This window comes from Pelobates fuscus, chromosome 11 (assembly GCF_036172605.1).
Source record: "Pelobates fuscus isolate aPelFus1 chromosome 11, aPelFus1.pri, whole genome shotgun sequence".
NCBI classification, from domain to species: domain Eukaryota; kingdom Metazoa; phylum Chordata; class Amphibia; order Anura; family Pelobatidae; genus Pelobates; species Pelobates fuscus.
In genome coordinates this window covers 25,244,187-25,263,315 of record NC_086327.1, presented here as the reverse complement: position 1 = coordinate 25,263,315, position 19,129 = coordinate 25,244,187, and the positions used below count along the sequence as shown (strand labels likewise).

The window sequence follows — 19,129 nt, the reverse complement described above, 5'->3', positions numbered from 1 at the left end:
TGTCCCTTTAAAAGGTCCCTCCAACCCAAAAACTGTGAATACTGTGACCAATAGATACAAATAAATTGACTACTGTGAGATGCCATGCTGAGGCCAAGGTCTCCATGCAGCCTGATCCTCGGGTGTTATTGTGTTAACGATATCTGTGTTTAATGGTTTCTGTGCAGGTAAGAGACTAGTCCTTACAAAAACACGATGGTGGAGATTTATTAAAGTGGTCTGTTCTGAAACATGAAACAAAAATCTAAAAGGGGAGAAGTCATCAGTGGATTGTGCCTGTCCGTTCCATTGGTTTCCCCCACTGTATTCTACATCTTAATGCAATCATATGATCAAAAGAGTCTGGAAGCAAAACCGGGGCAGGAATTTGTCCTCAGACTAATGTGGTCTGAGAAATGGACATGGAGCGTATTTTCTCTTATGCCCTTGTTGGTTTTCTATCTTCATGTCAGATTTCTAAGTCTCTTTGATGTAATACAGGATAGAGGGGCCCACGTGTACATCCAGCCCTGAACAAGGATTCATAACTGGCACACAGGCACCAGCAGGGCGGTCTTCCCAACGGCTCAACCAAAAGCTTATCAAACTGTGGCTCAAGGACAAAGAAGATCAGGTGAGGTGCAATCTCTGGAAATCAGGATGTTGTTCAAAGAATCTTCAATTCACTGGAACACTGGGAATGTGGGAAACACATATTTGTTCAGGTCTCAATAAAGTTTTAGCCGCCTTTTGCAGTTACAGAGACACAACCTAAACCTTTTCCAGATAGGACTAATCTTGCCTTTTAAAGAAATTCCTGAATGGAAATGGCAGCAGGTCCTCACCCCCCACTCCTCCAGCATAGAAGATACATCCACACCAGACACTGTTTTTGGCCGTCTTATCGGTCTTGTCACTGAGGTGTAGCAGATACCCCCAGGCACTGAGCACCAGGTCCATGTCTCTGTGATGTAAATATTGATTCCTGGCACACAATAGCAGTTCCCTCTTAAGCCCCATGATTATAGTTTTCTAATGTAAACTGGTAATGAGTGTTTGGGAAAATTAAAAAATATACAAAGACTGAAAATTTTATTAGACGCAAGCATCTCCCTGGGTCTTTCTAGAACACTAAGCACGCACACCATCCTGTGTTTCCCATGTAACCCAGTGTCCACATCTGCACTACAAGTCCTGTACATGGATCATGAATTATGTCTACTGTGTAGTCGGTGTACTCTGTCATTTTAATGCAAACTTGAAATTAAAAGTAGTTGTTTACCAGATAGGCTCAGAGAAACAGCTGATGCTTTCGGCTTATCATTAGCTCCCAATTCAGAAAACATAGTGAAAAGGGTACGTATCTTTTTCATTCCATTTTCTGAAAGAGGAGTTCGTGATATGCTAAACAAACCTGCAGACTTATTAGTGTTCTAGGTGTGTTTTTTTTTTATTTTTTTCATGCATTTTGTTTAATATAGATCATGTGACTTCTTAAATTTGTTGTAGGACTCTAACAATATTTTATAGTATGGATGTTTTCTGTTCTATTGTTTTTTTGTACTAGGTCCACCTCTTTTACTTTTTTTCTGGACGATTATTCCATGTGTCCTCCGTGTTTTCCATGATGTTGTTTGTTACATTCCATTTATACTTTTAACCCATCTATGGCTTTAGATATAAGTGCTTTGTTGCCACAGCATTTCCATTTTTTTTTTTTTTAAACCATCCTCTACAATGCTCAAGTATTATTTTATGTATTAGAGCGTTTTACAGGCAGGAACATGTAAAAGCCATGTAACTCACAGTGCATGACACCTGGTGGGTCACTTTGTAGAACAGATGCCCACATCATTGAAAATATATCAACCCTGTAATTTGTTTTAGTTTGTGTGATCTATATTTACCATAGTCCTTTCTATATCTCTTTTCCGTTGATCTAACATGATCAATTTTGTTCATGATTGGAACGAGAATAGGGAAGGAATTTTGTTTTTAAGGCCTATCATACTTGGAGTTGGATGTAAGCATCCGACTTGCATCTTCCCATCCAAAGGAATGTTATCGTTCTGGTCACATATTTTTCCCTTCTTCTAAATCATGTCTATATTATTAGCAGATGATAGGTATTCCCTGTAAAACTGTCTACAAATGAAATCTTTCCTGTTCTCAATAGCTAAAAAAATGTTGCTACACCACCAGAACATAAGCATGTTTTTCCCTTCTAAGACAACTGTGTGATTTATAGGATACTCTGAAATTCCTCGATACTAAGGGCTTAATATATCTCATGTCTGTAACACATTTCAAAGTACAAAATTGTACGCCATCTATGTAGGAGACGGTAAATTACATTTCCAACAGTTAACATTAAAATAATGTCCGTAAGGAGAGGTTGTATACACTTCAGTGATCCACTCGCCAAACTTATCTCTTACATTATTTTTATCGTCAAGGGAATCCTAAATTTTAGAGGGGGACAGAACCAACCCTATTGCATTGTGGGTAATCTAATCCGTGCATTATTAAACTGTAATTCACAGTAGGATTGTTCGTGTATTGGCTCTGTCCTAAAACTAAAAGAACCATAGCTCTGACATGGACTCCCAACGCCTACGTTGTCACATGACATAATAAGACATATGATGGTAAACCTTGCATTGTGGGAAGTTGTAATTTCAGGATTCTCGAGACAGTTCTAAATGTTTTTTTTTTTTTGTTTTTTTATGATGTATGTAAAATCCATAGATGATGTTTTCACATAATGCCCTGTAAACTGTCATGTATTTGTTAGCAAATCTGTTTATTTTTCTTTACTGAATTACTGTTACAGGTGTCAAATTTGGATATGGATTTACATTTTAAATGTATTTCTCCAAAAAAAAAAAAAGGTGTTTTTTGTTTTTTTTGTGTGTGTGTGTGTGTGTGTGTGTGTTTTTTGTTTTTTTTCTCCTTACTTTGGGGAAAATATTCCCCCAGGTCTTTCATCACCTGGTTAGGGTTCATTGATCACATCCTGGACACACTTTCCATGTGCATATCTCTCTGATGTCTTTAGCATCTGTAGCGTTTGGCCCCATTCATGAATCACAGTCGTACTCCTGGGTTGCTTAAGGTCACAGTATGTGAAATCGCAAAGGCATGTTTTAGAGCTTTCTTTCTTTTACTCATCTCGGAATCTGATGGGTTGCTTTTAGAACAATATGTTTTGGTGATAACGGGCAACAGACTTGGCGATAAATTGTGGGTCACTCTAAATCACCTCCTAATGTTGAATTATAATCCCAGTGATTCACTTGGCAGATGTTTACAGGAATTATAAAGGACAGGGAGAAAAATGTAGGTTACTTATCCCTGTAGATCCATGGTCCTTCCATGTATGTAGGATACAGGATAGTAGTTTTTTTGTGTGTGAGATTTCTGTCTGCATGGACAGTGTGTACGTGTTTCTGTTTTAATTCTGTCTGAACCATATATATATATATTCTTTTAGTTAAATAGCTACCACCGATGGGCTATAGTGGTTATGGTGTTTAGATGAGCCCTATGCACTATAAGGATAATGCATTCATAAAAATTGCCAACATTTTCAATAAAAAAAAATTAACTTATTATTATTATATTTATATAGCGCCAACAAATTACATAGCGCTTTACAATGGGTGGACTAACAAACATTGTAACCAGACAAGTTTGACACACAGAAACAGAGGGGTTGAGGGCCTTGCTCAATGAGATTACATGCTAGAGGAAGTGGGGTAAAGTGACACAAAAGGTAAGGGAAGTATTAGGGAAGTAGATTGGTAGAATAGTATTCAATGAAGACTTAGTAAGGTTTTTTTTTTGGGGGGGGGGGAGCCATTAACAGTTTAATTGAGATGCTTTTGTGAAAGTTTTTAATGCTTTTTTGAAGGAGTGGAGACTGGGTGAAAGTCTAACAGAAAAGGGAAGGGAGTTCCACAGGAACGGTGCAGCCCTAGAGAAGTCTTGAAGGTAAGCATCAGAGGTGGGAGTACGAAGAGAGGATAGACGCAGGTCTTCGGCAGAGCGCAGGGGCCTCGACGGGACATACTTGTGTATTAGGGAATTGGGGAGTATAGGTAGGTTGGAGCAGCATTATGTAGAGATTGGAAAGCAAGAACCAGAATTTTATATTGAGCCCTATATCTTACGGGAAGCCAATGCATGGACTGACAGAGGGGTGAAGCGTGGGAGGTGCGGGTGGACAAGAAGATGAGCCTGGAAGTTCCCTGCTGGAGCCTTTAGTAGGTTTGTTGTCTCTGAGTTTTCATGTTACTGTAGGTTCTCATTCTTGCACCAAGTGAACCATTGGTTATTATGTTTGTACAATTAGAAGTCCCTCTTGGAGGAGCCTAATTTATTTTATATTATTCAGGAGTCAAGGAGCAGCAGCTTTGCGGGAGAGGAAGAAAAGGCATCACTATGCATGTCTTCCGAGTCGGCAACTTCTGATCACGAGAGGTGTGTCCGTGATTCAAGTAATTGGGGGTATGCTGGGATTACTGAGATACGTCTATTCTTCAATCATTATATAGTGTATGATCTAGCCGATGTGTATTGCATGCAATATGTTACCTGGGCAATGCTTTCTTTTTACATTTTTATTTTTAGAAAACATTATATTTTTAATACTTAAGAAAGAAGGCCATTCTTTATATAATTTACATGTGTAATTTATTTGTACTTTGTTGAAAAACATTTCCTTGTAAAAGGGGTACAGATAGGGGGAAAAGAGAAGTAATAACATAAATTTAAAAAAAAAAATACTCTCTGCATTAAATTTTCAAAACTCCTCTTAACATGCCCTTAATCTTTTTTTTGTTTTTGTTTTTTGTTTTTTTTTATAAACTTGATAGACCTGCAATTGGTACTGGAAAATTTTGGCTAATAAGACCTTTTGTTTTAGGTTGGTCAAGGCCCTGTTAAGTATGGTCCGAAAGCAACATGACATCCTTAAAGGTGCTGATCTTCTCACCGCTGACTTGGACACTGAAATGCAAGAACTGGAACATCTGGTATTAGGAGGTTCGAGTGTGGATTCAATGGAATCTTTAGAGAGTGAGCAGAAGACCGAAGTTTGTGAATCAGATGCCAGCAAGCACCTTGAGGAAAAGGGCTTACAGTTGCCGTCCATCGATGGTAGGTTTCACTTCTTGTAGATCCATAAAAAAATCTAATAATAACACCTCTTTATTTGATTAAACCGTTTGATGTTTTATGGATTTTGTTTTGGCAAATCTCCTGTTTTAATTCTGATCTTGTAGAGTTTGTACAACATTTTTCTTTATGTGGTGGATTCTTGCAAAACTAGTTGTAGTTAGTTTTGAGCAAAAATAAATATGAATCTGTTTTCTGTTGCGAGACCAGTTTAACCCCTTAAGGTGAGCCAGGGGCTTCCTGGCACCATAACAACTTCAACTTTTAATGACGTTTTTATGGTGCCCAAACTTTTCCTTTTAAGCCTTAACAAAGATCCTAACTGGTCAAAACATTGCAGGTCCATCACTAATGGCAGAATAAACACCTTGAATTTGGACATTGCCCTGATGTACACCCAGCACCTGCAGTTCTGACATCCAATGTGTTCTCATATTAACTTAACTTCAACATACAGTGAACACACACATGCGGGTGGTGGGGATGCAAGATGGGGAGGGGGCACAGTAGACCACATCATCTACTTTATGGAAGTTTAATACATATAGACAATTCTGGTTCACAGTTTTCACATATAAATACACATCAATGACTCACTAAAGCACAATAGAGTCTGTATTTTACTCTGGACACGTATAAACCTGTATTTTTCCGACTTGCAAAAGATGTAAATTATTTAATGGTGTTAAATTTTATTTCGAAAACAAAAGTGGGGTGAAATGGTTAAAGGTACACTTTAGGGTCAGGAACACAAACATGTATTCCTGACCCTATAGTGTTAAAACCACCATCTAGAACCCCCTGGGCCCCTCATGCCTCCATAAATATAGCAAAATCTTACTGTATTCAAGCCTGAAGTTGTAGCTCTGCATGCTGTTTGCCTCAGAAAAACAAGCAGTCTGCTGACATCATCAGAAGTGGTAGCCTGATCCAATCACAATGATTCCCCATAGGATTTGCTGAGACTGACAAAGAGGCAGATCAGGGGCAGAGCCAGCATGATTCAAACACAGCCCTGACCAATCAGCATCTCCTCATAGAGATGAATTGAATCAATGAATCTCTATGAGGAAAGTTCAGTGTCTGCATGCAGAGGGAGGAGACACTGAATGTTTGGATGCATTTTAGGCAGCCATGACCCAGGAAGGATCTCTAACAGCCATCTGAGGAGTGGCCAGTGAAGTTATCACTAGGCTGTAATGTAAACACTGCATTCTCTCTGAAAAGACAATGTTTACAGCAAAAAGCCTGAAGGTAATGATTCTACTCACCAGAACAAATTCAATAAGCTGTAGTTGTTCTGGTGACTATAGTGTCCCTTTAATTTCACCATCGAGATATACTTGAGTAAAAAAAAAAAACAACTTAGCTTTGCTGCTCTGGTGTATGCTTTAAGAATCCTTGCCCCATGGAGCCGATGGATGAACACATCACAGTTTGTAACTTTTTACTTCTTGTAACTTTTCATTTGCTGTGATGGATTAAGCGAGTACATTTTACTGTATTTTCCTCCAGTTATCTGAAGCGTAAAATTGCACCATCCTAGCAGGAGGCAGGACCCACAGTGCAGTAATGAAAACTCATTCAGACAGGGAAGAGCGAAGGGCACAGATGTGAAACAGTTAGTTTGCATGTTTCAGCCTCAGGCATATTCCATGAGTTGCTCTTGTTATAAGAGGGGACAGTGTGAGACTTGGATTGTTAAAGGACCACTCTAGGCACCCAGACCACTTCAGCTTAATGAGGTGGTCTGGGTGCCAGGTCCTTCTAGGGTTAACCCATTTTTTCATAAACATAGCAGTTTCAGAGAAACTGCTATGTTTATGAATGGGTTAAGCCTTCCCCCTATGTCCTTTAGTGGCTGTCTCACTGACAGCCGCTAGAGGCGCTTGCGTGATTCTCACTGTGAAAATCACAGTGAGAGCACGCAAGCGTCCATAGGAAAGCATTATGAATGCTTTCCTATGTGACCGGCTGAATGCGCGCGCAGCTCTTGCCGCGCGTGCGCATTCAGCCGACGGGGAGGATCGGAGGAGGAGAGCAGGAGGAGATCTCTCCGCCCAGCGCTGGAAAAAGGTAAGATTTAACCCCTTTCCCCTTTCCAGAGCCGGGCGGGAGGGGGTCCCTGAGGGTGGGGGCACCCTCAGGGCACTCTAGTGCCAGGAAAACGAGTATGCTTTCCTGGCACTAGAGTGGTCCTTTAATAGAGAGTAATTGAATTCTTGCTTAAAAAGTACAAAGTTGCATTCTGGACTTCGTTATTAAAAGAAACGTACGCGTTGACTGCATGGCCTTGGCATTGGGACAGAATAGTTCTTTCATGCAAGGGCATTTGTGTTCCTGTAATGAAGCAAACAAATTAAAGCAATGAGGTTTTACAGAGTTAAATTGTTTTCAGTTGGTCCTGGCTGAATCCAACCTATTGTATTTAAAATGTTACTTCAAACAAAAACATTGTTTTTGGTCAGAGTAACCCTCCTTATGCTGATCCCCCACTATGTGCAGTGTTTTGCAGCAAAATGGTGGACATACCAACTGCAAGCAACCATGACCACTTCAGATTTTCAAAATGAAGTGGTATGTTTACCTCTCTGACAGTTTCTGACATCCCCCACCCCCATAAAGGCTACTGACGCACTAGGATGTCAAATGTCACGTGTGCAGAGGCATCCCTTTCATGGTGTCACATGTGCCATGGAGGAAAACCAAATATGTAAATATAATCTAATATTTGTGTGTGTATTTGCTGAGATACTCAGCAAAGGGAGGGTGTCTTGAAAGCTTGCAAACTGAAAATTCTATTGCGTATTTTAGATATTCCCTCTTCTTGATCATCTGTCACTCAAATGGCTAATTGTCCCTTTAGGTGAAATGATGAGATTTTTTTGTCACTTGTGCCTTTCACCTCTGACGTCGGCAATTAATGCTTCGGGGGTCAGACACATAATAGATGATCTTTTTGTGCTCTGGTCAAGGCTGGAAACTCCTCCCAACCCTAATATTACAATCAAACTTAATGCTAATTCTTTCATACCTTTTCCTTGATTGTCACTAAGCCTGTTAGTGGGATGTTTTGCACTGATAACATTCAAAGTTTGAACTTTTCAGCATTCTCACTGACTGCGGTTCATGAAAAGATGTAGTTCAACAGCCTGAGAACTGCTTTTTGGCTACCTGTGTCTAAATATTCCAAAAGCAAAAGAGCAACAGTCTGTTAATGAACTAAAATATCTACTCCAGTCTGTAGGTAGCTGGGATCCTGGATATTGCAGTTCATTAACAAGTGGATGAGTTAACTTTTGAAGAAAATCTGTTGCAAATGTTAATTTCACTTTTGTTCTCACCATCTTATGGTTTTCCTCCAGATGCTGAAGTCGACAAACAAGAGGTGGTTGTTGACCAAGCTCCACCTGCTAGGAAAAGGAATCCAGTGAAACGCAGCAGACGAGAGATTCTTCCAGATGCAAGTCCATCGCTTAAAAGTCCAATGGTTCCAATAAAGAGAAGAAGGCAAGCAGAGTCATGCACCCCATCGAAAGCCAAGGGGCCCCCTGTACCTAGCACCCCAGAGGTGCGGGTGAAGAGGCCAAGAAAATCTTCAATCCCAAGTAGAAGCCGGATAACCCTTAGATCCAGTACCCAAATGTTTTCTTATAAATCTAATGAACCCTCTATTGGCCAACCCTTGAAACAGACTTCTGTTTGCACTCCAAAACACATTATGCAAGTAAAACCAGATGTGTCCTCACGTACTGTCACTAAAGCACGTATGCCTCTGGGCACATCTGCTGCTCAGAACTGTGCCTCTGTCCCTCCTGTGGCCTTGTCTGTTAGAGACCTGAATACTACGTTTGATTTGTCAGATGAGATATGCTCAGCACCAATCCTGGACAAAACCATGTCCTTTGGACCCTCTGAGTTTTCTGGCTGGGAGAATGTGGATTCTCGGAATGTAGACAGCACGTTCGGCAAAAGGTATGATGATGTGCTCTACTTTATTCTAGTTTATTGTGGTGACATTGTCCCTGTCTTGTGAAGATGTACCTTGCATGTAGAGTACTGTTCAGTCTTAAGTTTTAGTAAAGCGAAACCATTGTGTTCTTAGGCTATTCTGCGAGAAATAGAACATGATGGCCTATTCACTAAACTGTGGACTCTTTGAGAAGGGAATTACAAATTTTAAACCAGAATAGCTGAAATTTAAAACATTTTGGGTAATAAAACATGTAACTCTCTCGCCTTTGCTCCACAAGTGTTATGAATTACACAAAAAAAACAGTCTGCTTGTTTTCACGACTCAAAGGGAATCCGTAGTAATCCAATGCTCCAATATATTCGGAAATACAATCATAACACTGGGAAATTGTTTAACGTGTGCCCACCATAACATATCCGTGTACAAATGCTAAACCCACCAAAATCCAGGGAAACCACACTTGTTACGTCCATAGGTTTTCTTCCCTAGCATAACAAGAGTAGGTATTGATCCAAAGTCTTTAAAGGAACATTCTGGCACCATAACTTCAGATCAATATAGTGGTTATGGTAGCTGCAGCTCCCTGGCACCGCCCTTTCGTCTAGTGCTAAAGTGTTTTGGAACGGTTTAACACAGAAGTAGTCCAGAGGTGTCCATTAGATATTTTTCCTTCGGTGGGTGCTCAGCTAGTGCGGAAGCTTTAGGTCGAGCTGCAGAGGGGCAACAGCGATTGGCTGACCGCATTAGCTGACAAGATGAAAACTACTTATGTAAAATCACTTGCTCTAGTTAAGGTCTGGTTGTGGTGCTGAGTGTCCCATTAAAGTCTATACATTTGCTAGCACTTCTTCTATAACAGGTAGGTTTTATGAACCCTTCTTCTTATGACAGGTAGGTTTTATGAACCCTTGCATTCAGGTGATCCAAGAACATGTTATCCTTTATTTTTATTTTTTATTACTATAGGCAGTGAGGGGGTGTCCTGAGGCCCTATGTTCTTGCTGCTCGTTTTATTTGTTTGTTCTTTCTTGTTTTAGACAGTTTTTAAGTAACCTTTTATTTATTACTTTATTGAGGCGGTATATAGAGTGTTTCCCCCTCTGCCACTCATGCTTTCATGGTCATTTCTCCAAATCACCAGATATTTTACTTTACAGCAGTATGACTGATCTCAACGTATGCACAGTAATCCGGAAACAGCTAGGGGAACAAAAAGGATCATTAAAACCATTTGATTTTGATAAAACATTTGATAATCAAACAAGCTGTTTGATTAGTAATAATTAGGTTTTATGCTCCCTATTCTCAGTAGGTAATTTTAGTTTCAGGTCAGTTGATGATATGGATAAACATAACATTTTGCATTCTTGCAATCCTTTACATTGTTTTCTGACTTTTTAGCTCTGACGTGGCTGTGTTTACCATGAATGGTCTCTCTGTAAAGCACTCCATTTCTGCTCAACTTGCATCAGCCACAAAGTCCTACGCCCACCGGAAAAGGCGCTCAAGCAGGTGAGACAACCCTCCCCAAAACTGTAAAAGATAATACACATTTGGGCTCTATTAGAGCTCCTTATCCCATTAAGGACCAAACTTCTGGAATAAAAGGGAATCATGACATGTCACACATGTCATGTGTCCTTAAGGGGTTAAAGGGTTACTCTGAACACCGTAATACTTTGCATGAGTACCCTTTACCCACTCTCCGTCCTGAGAGTGGCTTATAACAGAATCATCAGAGCTGTCAATCAGGCAGCTCTGCCATCAGAGCTGTCAATCAGGCAGCTCTGCCATCAGAGCTGTCAATCAGGCAGCCGGGATTCTATCTTCTAGGCTACATGTGCCAGGTTTATTCAAGAAGTGTGTAGAGACAAATATGGTGTGTGTGTCTGTCTGTCTGTAATATCCTTGTGATTCACAGCAGGGACAGAGCGGAGGGATAAAAAATGAACGTATAGATTGTATAACTGTGCAGGTTCTTTATTCATATCTTGAGTGTAGCCTGGTGACTCAAAGAGCAAAACACCCCATCTGAAGTATTTCATCCTCAATAGTGACCTGGATCATGTCCAATCTACTAATTTTTTTCTACCAGCACCCTCTTCTACTCTGTTCCTGATTTACATAGAAGAGATTTGTGTTTCTTGATATATACTGCAGTGTTTGGCTGGGAGGATTTGTAAGCCATCATTCTGGAGCAACAGGGGAAAATGACTTCACTCTAAATCTCCCGTCCTCATTGTCCAGCTTTGTCCATGCCCTGCGTTACTAATTCATATATGCTGTATTATCAGAGATCTTTGATTATTTGCGATCGTGGCTACTGTACACCGTGTGAAACATCACATATTCTCCATGTCTGTTTTATATCTTGCAGCTCATCCTCATTGCGTCTAGGGAGTGCAGCAGTTACTCATGGCCGTACATCAAGATTAACACTTGGAACAGTTAAAAAGCCTCAAAGGCCACCTACCATAGCAGGTGAGTTATTTAATCAAATTGAGGGTTTACCTTAAAGCTAGGAAGGTACAAAAGTGAACATGTCCCCTATCTTGGTTTTCATTGTTTAGTGTACTTTATAATTGAACGCTGTTTCACCATAGCTAGGAGAGAAAAAGGATCTGTTTGTCTGGTGAGACGCCATTTTCAGAAGTTAGAAGGCAGAGTCGCGTGGTACTTACAAAATGGAGAACACGACAAAACTAATTAAAGGGAGACTGCAATAATCCAACTTTAATGGATTTTGGCCTCATTAATATGCTGTATTTTCTGCATGCTCAAATCTGTATAGTTTTTGCACAAGAAAAATAAGGCTTCTGCACTATATGCCTGCCTCCTTAGCTACCCCACTCATGCCAGAAAGGCTTTCTTATCAAATTCATGCACACAGTGGCTATATGATTCCAAAATGTCAAGATTATTGCCATAGCACCCTTGGAGTTCTGGCCTTTTCTCTGCATGTATCAGAAAGGTTTACATTAACCACATGTTGCTTAATTAGTCTGCCCATTAGCACGACCTTTTGAGGAAGAGCAAAACAGGATGGGAATATCATATTGTGACTCCCTGCTTAAAGGGGAACAGCTTAAAGTCGCATGTTTTCAAGGTAATCTTTTGTTGCATGTTTGCTTAATTTTGTTGTTCGTTCCATAGAGAGTTGCAGCCCTCGGGGACAAAGCGGCAAGAAGGCAGGAAAAGGGTCGGTTGCTTTTGGTAGAACCATGTCCACGATTCCGGGGAATCGATTCATGCAGTTTGCAGCAGTAAAGTCATAAATAAAATGCGGTTTGTTGGACTTATTAACACAGAAGACAATTCAGCTTGTTTACCGTTTCTGGTAAAACCCCCCTCCTACACAACCTGATGAAATCCACTTCTGAGATTATTTATAATTCAGATTGTACACCAGGAACAAATCATCACAGCCTTCATTGGCGGGCTCTGCAGGACCCTTCCAGATTTCTTATACTGACCTTCATTTTAATATTTTAATGTCCCTTCATGTATTATATAATCCATGAAAGTATTTATTTGTACATTATTACAATGTTGGTTCTCCCATCCTGTCGCAGATCCTTGTGTTTTAAAAACCTCTTACATTTTTATTCCCTAAAATCCGTCCGACACTTGCGCTCCCCCTGTGGCCACGCAGCCCTTAGTGACCTGATTTACTTTTCTCAAGTTCAGTCATTTCAAAAATAAAAACCCTGTTGCGTAAATAAGCAACAATAAAAAAAATGATATCCCTGGGATTAGTAAAGCCAATTGTAATTTGCTTCATTGCTCGGGAATTATGAGTCTAAGCAATATTCCACGTTTTCAGGTTTACACTGCTCATGTTTTTATGTTTGGATGTCTCTGATGCTGGGATTAAACTACATGCTTGGTAGGGCTGTGTGCATGCATACAATGAACGTGCAGAATGTTAGTGTTGTGCACACAGCTATCAATGCCATCAGCATGGAAGCAAATTAAAAAAACAACGGTCACCTCCAAACTAGTTTTAATATAATAAACATTTCATCTAGTTTTGAAAGGAAATGGATGTTTTGTTATTTTTAAATAAAGTATATGTAACAAAAATTAGAAACTCATCACTACCTTTTAGGATATGATGGGATCCGAAAACAAACCGTCTCTGTGGTTTTCCCTCGTTCTTCGCAGAGGGTGAAGCAGAAAAGACCATCGAGTAGGGATGCCCAAAAGGTAGATCCAGAGATGTTTCAAAACAACATCTTCCAGGACGCTTTGTCATTTTAAAGGCGTGCAAAGGATCATGGGAGGTGTAGTTCTATATGCATTTACATTTTTTTTTATTTTTTTTTAAATTCCTTTTTCTTTCAAAACTTAATGAAAGTATTATTATATTAAAAAAATTTAAATTCTTAACAGACTAATTACATTTTGGAGGTCTTCTACAACTGCTTGCATCAATGATCCACCGATAGTTTGTCTGCTTCATGAATTTCCACCTCGGTGGAGGTTTCTAGAGCTTGTGGTTTCTGAGCTTTTACACTGTTTAGTTCATATTTATTTTTAAATGGAGACATTCCATTAGTATATAATATTCCAATTTCTATAAAGTCTCTTTGTTTTTCATTGCCAATATCCCTTTAATTATTGAATGCTCTTTAGCACAAGTAAACTGTTTTTATATTGTGATCATATTAATTCTCTTTTATTAATTACTGAAAAAGCAGCGAACACATTTTAAAAAATCTAGGTATTGCTTTATTTTATACCCCCTCCTATTTGTAACAGTGAAGAGCTATTTCTTAACAGATCAACAGATGTCTAATGATTCTTTTTGCCATATTTTCTCCTTTATGTTCTATTCCAATCCATTGTATCTAATGTTTTGGAACCAATCCATCTCATCCATCATTAATTCAGAAGGCATGCTGTTTAAAGTGGATATGCATGACTTCAGGTGAGGAAGAAGCAAAATGCATAAATCCTTGCAAAAAATATCCAGATTTTTTTTGCATAACAGTAAATGTGTATATTTTGTCTCCTCTATTTGCTCTTCCGACAGCCTGTGATGTCACTCATGTTTTCTCATGTCTTCATAGAAATGGTTCCACTATTACGCAAACACAACTGTCCCGTGGTCCACATACACGTGTTATTTTATATTCAGTGACGCAAAGGAAGCCTGTTGTTGAAATAAATGGTAGGACCCAGATTGGCTGCAATGTCCCAACCGTGGGAGTTACAAGTTTATTTGTTTGTTTTTTCCAAGTATAAAGATTAATACTTTTCCAGTTTAGTGTTTTTTTTTTTGTTTGTATTAAGGCAGTAATGCCAAGCCTTTAACGCCTTAAGGACACGTGACATGTCATGATTCCCTTTTATTCCAGAAGTTTGGTCCTTAAGGGGTTAAGGCTAGCTGAGCATTATGTAAATGTTGTGCAAGTTATCCTTTGCTAGATTAAGGAACTGGTGGTAAAAGACATCTTTTGGTGCCCCATTAAGCTCAACAAATCTCAAGAGCAGAAATTTTCTGAGATTTTGATAGATATCAATGGACATATCTATGGCTTCGAAGTGTGTGTTGGGCTCCTAATTTCTACAATACTTTGTCAGCCGCGGCTTGCCAAATACCTAACAAATGCCGTTTGTTTATTAATTTTCAAGTGGCACAGATTTGCCAGTCTGTGCCGCCACAATGCACTTGACTTCCCAGAAAACAATATAAACTAGCATTGCATTGTTGGGGTGAACTTGGTGTACATGTAATTAGTATCTGTGTGCTGACATCATTGGGACCTAAACTGAACAGTTAGCATGAACGTGTCTATATGTTGTAGAATAGTTGAATGATACAGAACTTTTTAACATGTGAGGACAATTTTACATATTCTCTGTTTTAAAACATAATACTACTAAAGGGATTTTGTTATTGTACATCCACATTTAAAACTTGGAAGGATATTTTAATAAGATGCCTTCTGAATTATTGTCAATGACCAAAGTTAAATAGACTTTGCAGAACAAATCAAAATGCAATGAAATGTGTCTAACACAAAGAGGGTGTAGTTTATTCTATTGGGTAAAGTCATTTTATATGTCAGGCGGGCCTTTTATATATTAGCGACACTTCTATGACTGGAATCGTAATCTACATCAAGATAACCTACATATGAGCCTTTGGGACAGTTTATCATCTCAGTCAATATGAATTAGGATTTTCTTAAAGGGACACTCCAGGCACACAGACCACTTAACCTAATTGAAGTGGTCTGGGTGCTGTGCCCCTATTGCACTTAGTGCCCTCTGTGGCAGTCTATCAGACAGCCACTAGAGTGCTTCCTGAATCCAAACTGACCTTTGGTCGGTTATCTGACGCTGGATGTCCTCACGGACCTCCAGTATCAGATTTTCCCAATAGGAAAGCATTGAATAATTGCATTGCATTGCATTGCATGCGCATTAGGTCTCCCTCGCCGACTTCAGCCGTGGAGCGTGTGTGGATCCTGACAGAGCGCCGAGGGACATTGGCGCTGGATTCAGGTAAGTAGCTGAAGGGGTTTCTTTTCCTGGCACTGGAGAGTCCCTTTAACCCCTTAAGGATACATGACATGTATGACATGTCATGATTCCCTTTTATTCCAGAAGTTTGGTCCTTAAGGGGTTTGGCCCAACAAGGTGCTCTGAGAAACAGCACCTCCTAGTGTTCATGTGGGTCAATTAATCATTTTTCCTGTTAAGAAATAGTTCTTGACCATTTTGGGCAGGGGCTTAAATATTGTACATGGCATTAATTTGTTGACCCATTCTTCACTTCCAGAATTGGCTCGGGCCATGCATCTTTAATTTTATGTTACAAAATCAATTTTGCTGTAATTCTTTTTGTGTCAAAGCGGTCTCCACTGCATTAGGTGCACTGCAATTGCATTGGGGGCAAATCTGGGCTACAAAACACTTTGAAGGTTTTCCAGCAACCTCCTTGGCTATTATTAAACAATCCCCATAATTCCCTGCCTGTTATGTAAATAACTTGTGAATTTTACTATTTTATAAAATTTATATAAAATATAATTGCATCATTTTGTTGATATTTTGTTCCAATGTCAAATCAATATGTATTTCACGTCAGGATTGTTAATGTACATTCCCTTTTACACGGGCATTTATCATTTGTATGTTTACAGATCTGAGAACGTGTACAGGTTCTTCTGCAAAGCTATTTTTATATATACTTTCTGTGTATAGAACATGCTTTTTTTTATTAAATAATTTCTGTCTTTTATTCTAGCTACCGTACTTGGTATTTGTATTTTAGGAAAGATTATCCTTTTTAAAAATAAATAAATGTAATTGTATTGTTCAATTCTTTACAGCAGTAGTTGCTGACATGACAAGGCAAGCATTTGTGAACTACGTTTTAAGCTGTGCATCATGGGAAATTGGGTCACAAATGCACCTAATGTCACGGTTCGTCATCACAGCTTCAAAATTCCCTGTTTTTCTTTGTATTTTAAATGAGGTTTACATCCTTAAAGGGACACTATAGTCACCAGAAACATTACAGCTTAATGTAGTAGTTATGGTTTCTATAGCCTGTCCTGACTGTAGTATTGGGTGTGGGGAGGCGCAAGCACGGGGGGGCAGTATAGTGCTAGGAATACAATTTTGTATTCCCAGCCTATAGTTTACCTTTACCTGTTTTGACAGGGGCCCATTTATGTAATTGGTATTACCTTGGCTACCCATTTGTTAACTGTAAAATAGCTTGGTGACCAATTCAGCTATATTATAGAAAATGTATTCTACAAACACGTTGAATATAGACTTTCTGATTTCTAAAGGGGTCCAAAGTGGAGTAGCCTTTACCACTACAGTAAACAATATTTTGTTGGCAACTGCCAGGGGACTGATGAATATGATGTGCCTGTATGAGTGGGACCCACTATAATTGGATAGGGTCCTGACTAAGGTGTTAAATTACCCTAATCTAGATATGGCATTTTTCCATTTTTTTTTTAATTTTTTTTTAAACAATCTCATTTTCCTAAGTTATCCATGAAAATTCCTCTCAATGTCAGCAGATAAAGAGGCTGAACTTAAACTAAATATTGCAAGCCACAGGCAGTCCCAATACTGGCTAAAAAAACTGAAATCCAACTCATAGCTAGGATTGCACTTATTGAAACCATTCTATAGAATGCTCTCAAAGGCCCAGATCTAAGCACTATGTTTTGTTTTTTTTATATGGTTTTCTATAGCTCCGACAGGGATCTGAAAGCTTTAATTTGTTAAAGATGGGACCTGTACGATACAAGCAAACTCTTGTCGGGCCATATGGTGCGCTGTATAACTTATTACCCTTCTATTTAATGGTCCTTTACTGCTGGGGCAGACCAGTAAATTGATTTTATAGGGAGGCTTTGCCTAGATTTCCGTTTAGCGGTATACGTTCTAACGGACGGCCTCATCTCGTGCTTTAATAAGACAGGTTCCAATGTGGCTCACAGCCCTTTCCAGGAGCTGAGAGAAAAATATCCTTTTATGATAAACCTCCAGCCATTCATAACCCAAGTGTGATTTCTGTTTAATCACGGTCTATGCAAAGGGAAATGTGCTTGTGTGGTTTTTGTGTAAATAAAAGCAGTTGTTTCCAAAGGTTTGTAGAATTCTTTCTACCTGTTATGACTGTAACTTGTTAGTAGAAGACAGATGTGGATGAATTTTGAATAAAAACAGTTTTCGTTTTAAATCTAGTTCTTGTCTATTTTTTTTTCTTCTTCTTCTGTTTTCTCTCTAACCCTTGTTAGTCGTACCCTTTCCTCTAGCTTTCGTTCATTACAATTTTGCAGCCTGTGCCGTTCTGCCCGAGTTACTATCTCTGGATCGCTCACATGTAGCGTTACAAGATGAAATTATAGACCCTTGATACAAGATCAAAACATTTCTTAAAAAGCTCTTATCGTAAATGTAAAGTCTCAATCCAGAGCCTTAGGTGTTGGATGCAATTTGCTACAGATTAATACCTATGTAGGCATTGTGTGTGTGTGTTATATATAGGTAGTTGTGAATCTGAGTTAGTTTCCTTCCCTACATGCTCTGAGTGCAGTACCTGATAACTTGCTGTTCTTCCTAGCCCAATCAATGGCACCAGGTTGCCCAGCATGAGATATTTAGAACTGGCATTTTAGGCAAGCTATGCAAAAACAAATATTGTATGTGATATACATTTTTAAAATAAATTAACATTTAGTTGATGATTCGATTGTTCCAACAACTCCACTTTAAAGCTCTATTTTGTCAAAATGATGGAAACAATATTTTTAGAAATAAAGTGATATATCCAATCTTGTACTTTGCTCTTAATCAAAGCTTAATCTCATGTGTTTATTGGCTGTTCTTCTATAGAGATCTCACATTTTTGGGATTTATTATTTAATTATTTTTAATCCGCTGCGGTTTATTTTGGAAGTTGCCAGTCTCCTACGTGAAATCACTGTTGACTTCTGTAGGAACCTCAAGGATTTCCTCAGTTTGGGAACTCGCAGGTTTCCGGAACGGAGTTAACGTCTATGGGTACAATTTACCCTTGCCTCCTCATAGTGGTGATGTAACTTGGCAAAGGCTGATGTCAGAAAACACACTGCAACTCCATCGTTTTTGTTTTTTTTCCTTTCTGGTTCAATTCCTTGCAATTAACGTATGTAGCTTTAAAAAGATGTGCAACATGTTTTAATCTGATGTGCCTGTTATAAAATTGGATGCTAAGTACTTATTATGTTTTAATTCTCTACAAAAAAAAAAACCTTAACTATAAAGGACACCCCGAGACTTTAAACAATCAATATTTACATAATCCCTAGTAATTGGTACAGCACAGAGTGTATGGCGCCACTCTACGCGTTTAATAAAAAAATAAATTAATTGTGTGTAATAAGACAGTTGATCACTGAGGATTGATCGATGTTGATGGTACCTATTTTACAAAGGGATTTAAAGCGTTCAGACCTCACACCCAAGTACAAATTT

General features: G+C 39.0%; 1 protein-coding gene and 1 long non-coding RNA gene across 2 annotated transcripts in view; one reads left to right on the top strand and one right to left on the bottom strand.

Annotated features, from left to right (window-relative positions):
* LOC134577340 (kinesin-like protein KIF18B) overlaps positions 1-13,251 on the top strand; it is a 32,241-nt gene extending 18,990 nt beyond the window's left edge. Inside the window, exons 10-16 of the mRNA XM_063436045.1 lie at positions 481-613; positions 4,376-4,461; positions 4,907-5,139; positions 8,523-9,132; positions 10,535-10,645; positions 11,511-11,614; positions 12,287-13,251. Coding sequence (XP_063292115.1) covers positions 481-613; positions 4,376-4,461; positions 4,907-5,139; positions 8,523-9,132; positions 10,535-10,645; positions 11,511-11,614; positions 12,287-12,408 — 1,399 coding nt within the window. The 3' untranslated portion in view covers positions 12,409-13,251. The remainder of the gene's footprint in view (positions 1-480; positions 614-4,375; positions 4,462-4,906; positions 5,140-8,522; positions 9,133-10,534; positions 10,646-11,510; positions 11,615-12,286) is intronic.
* LOC134577512 (uncharacterized) overlaps positions 1-19,129 on the bottom strand; it is a 747,008-nt gene that overhangs the window by 572,662 nt on the left and 155,217 nt on the right. The gene's annotated exons all lie outside the window — the stretch shown is intronic.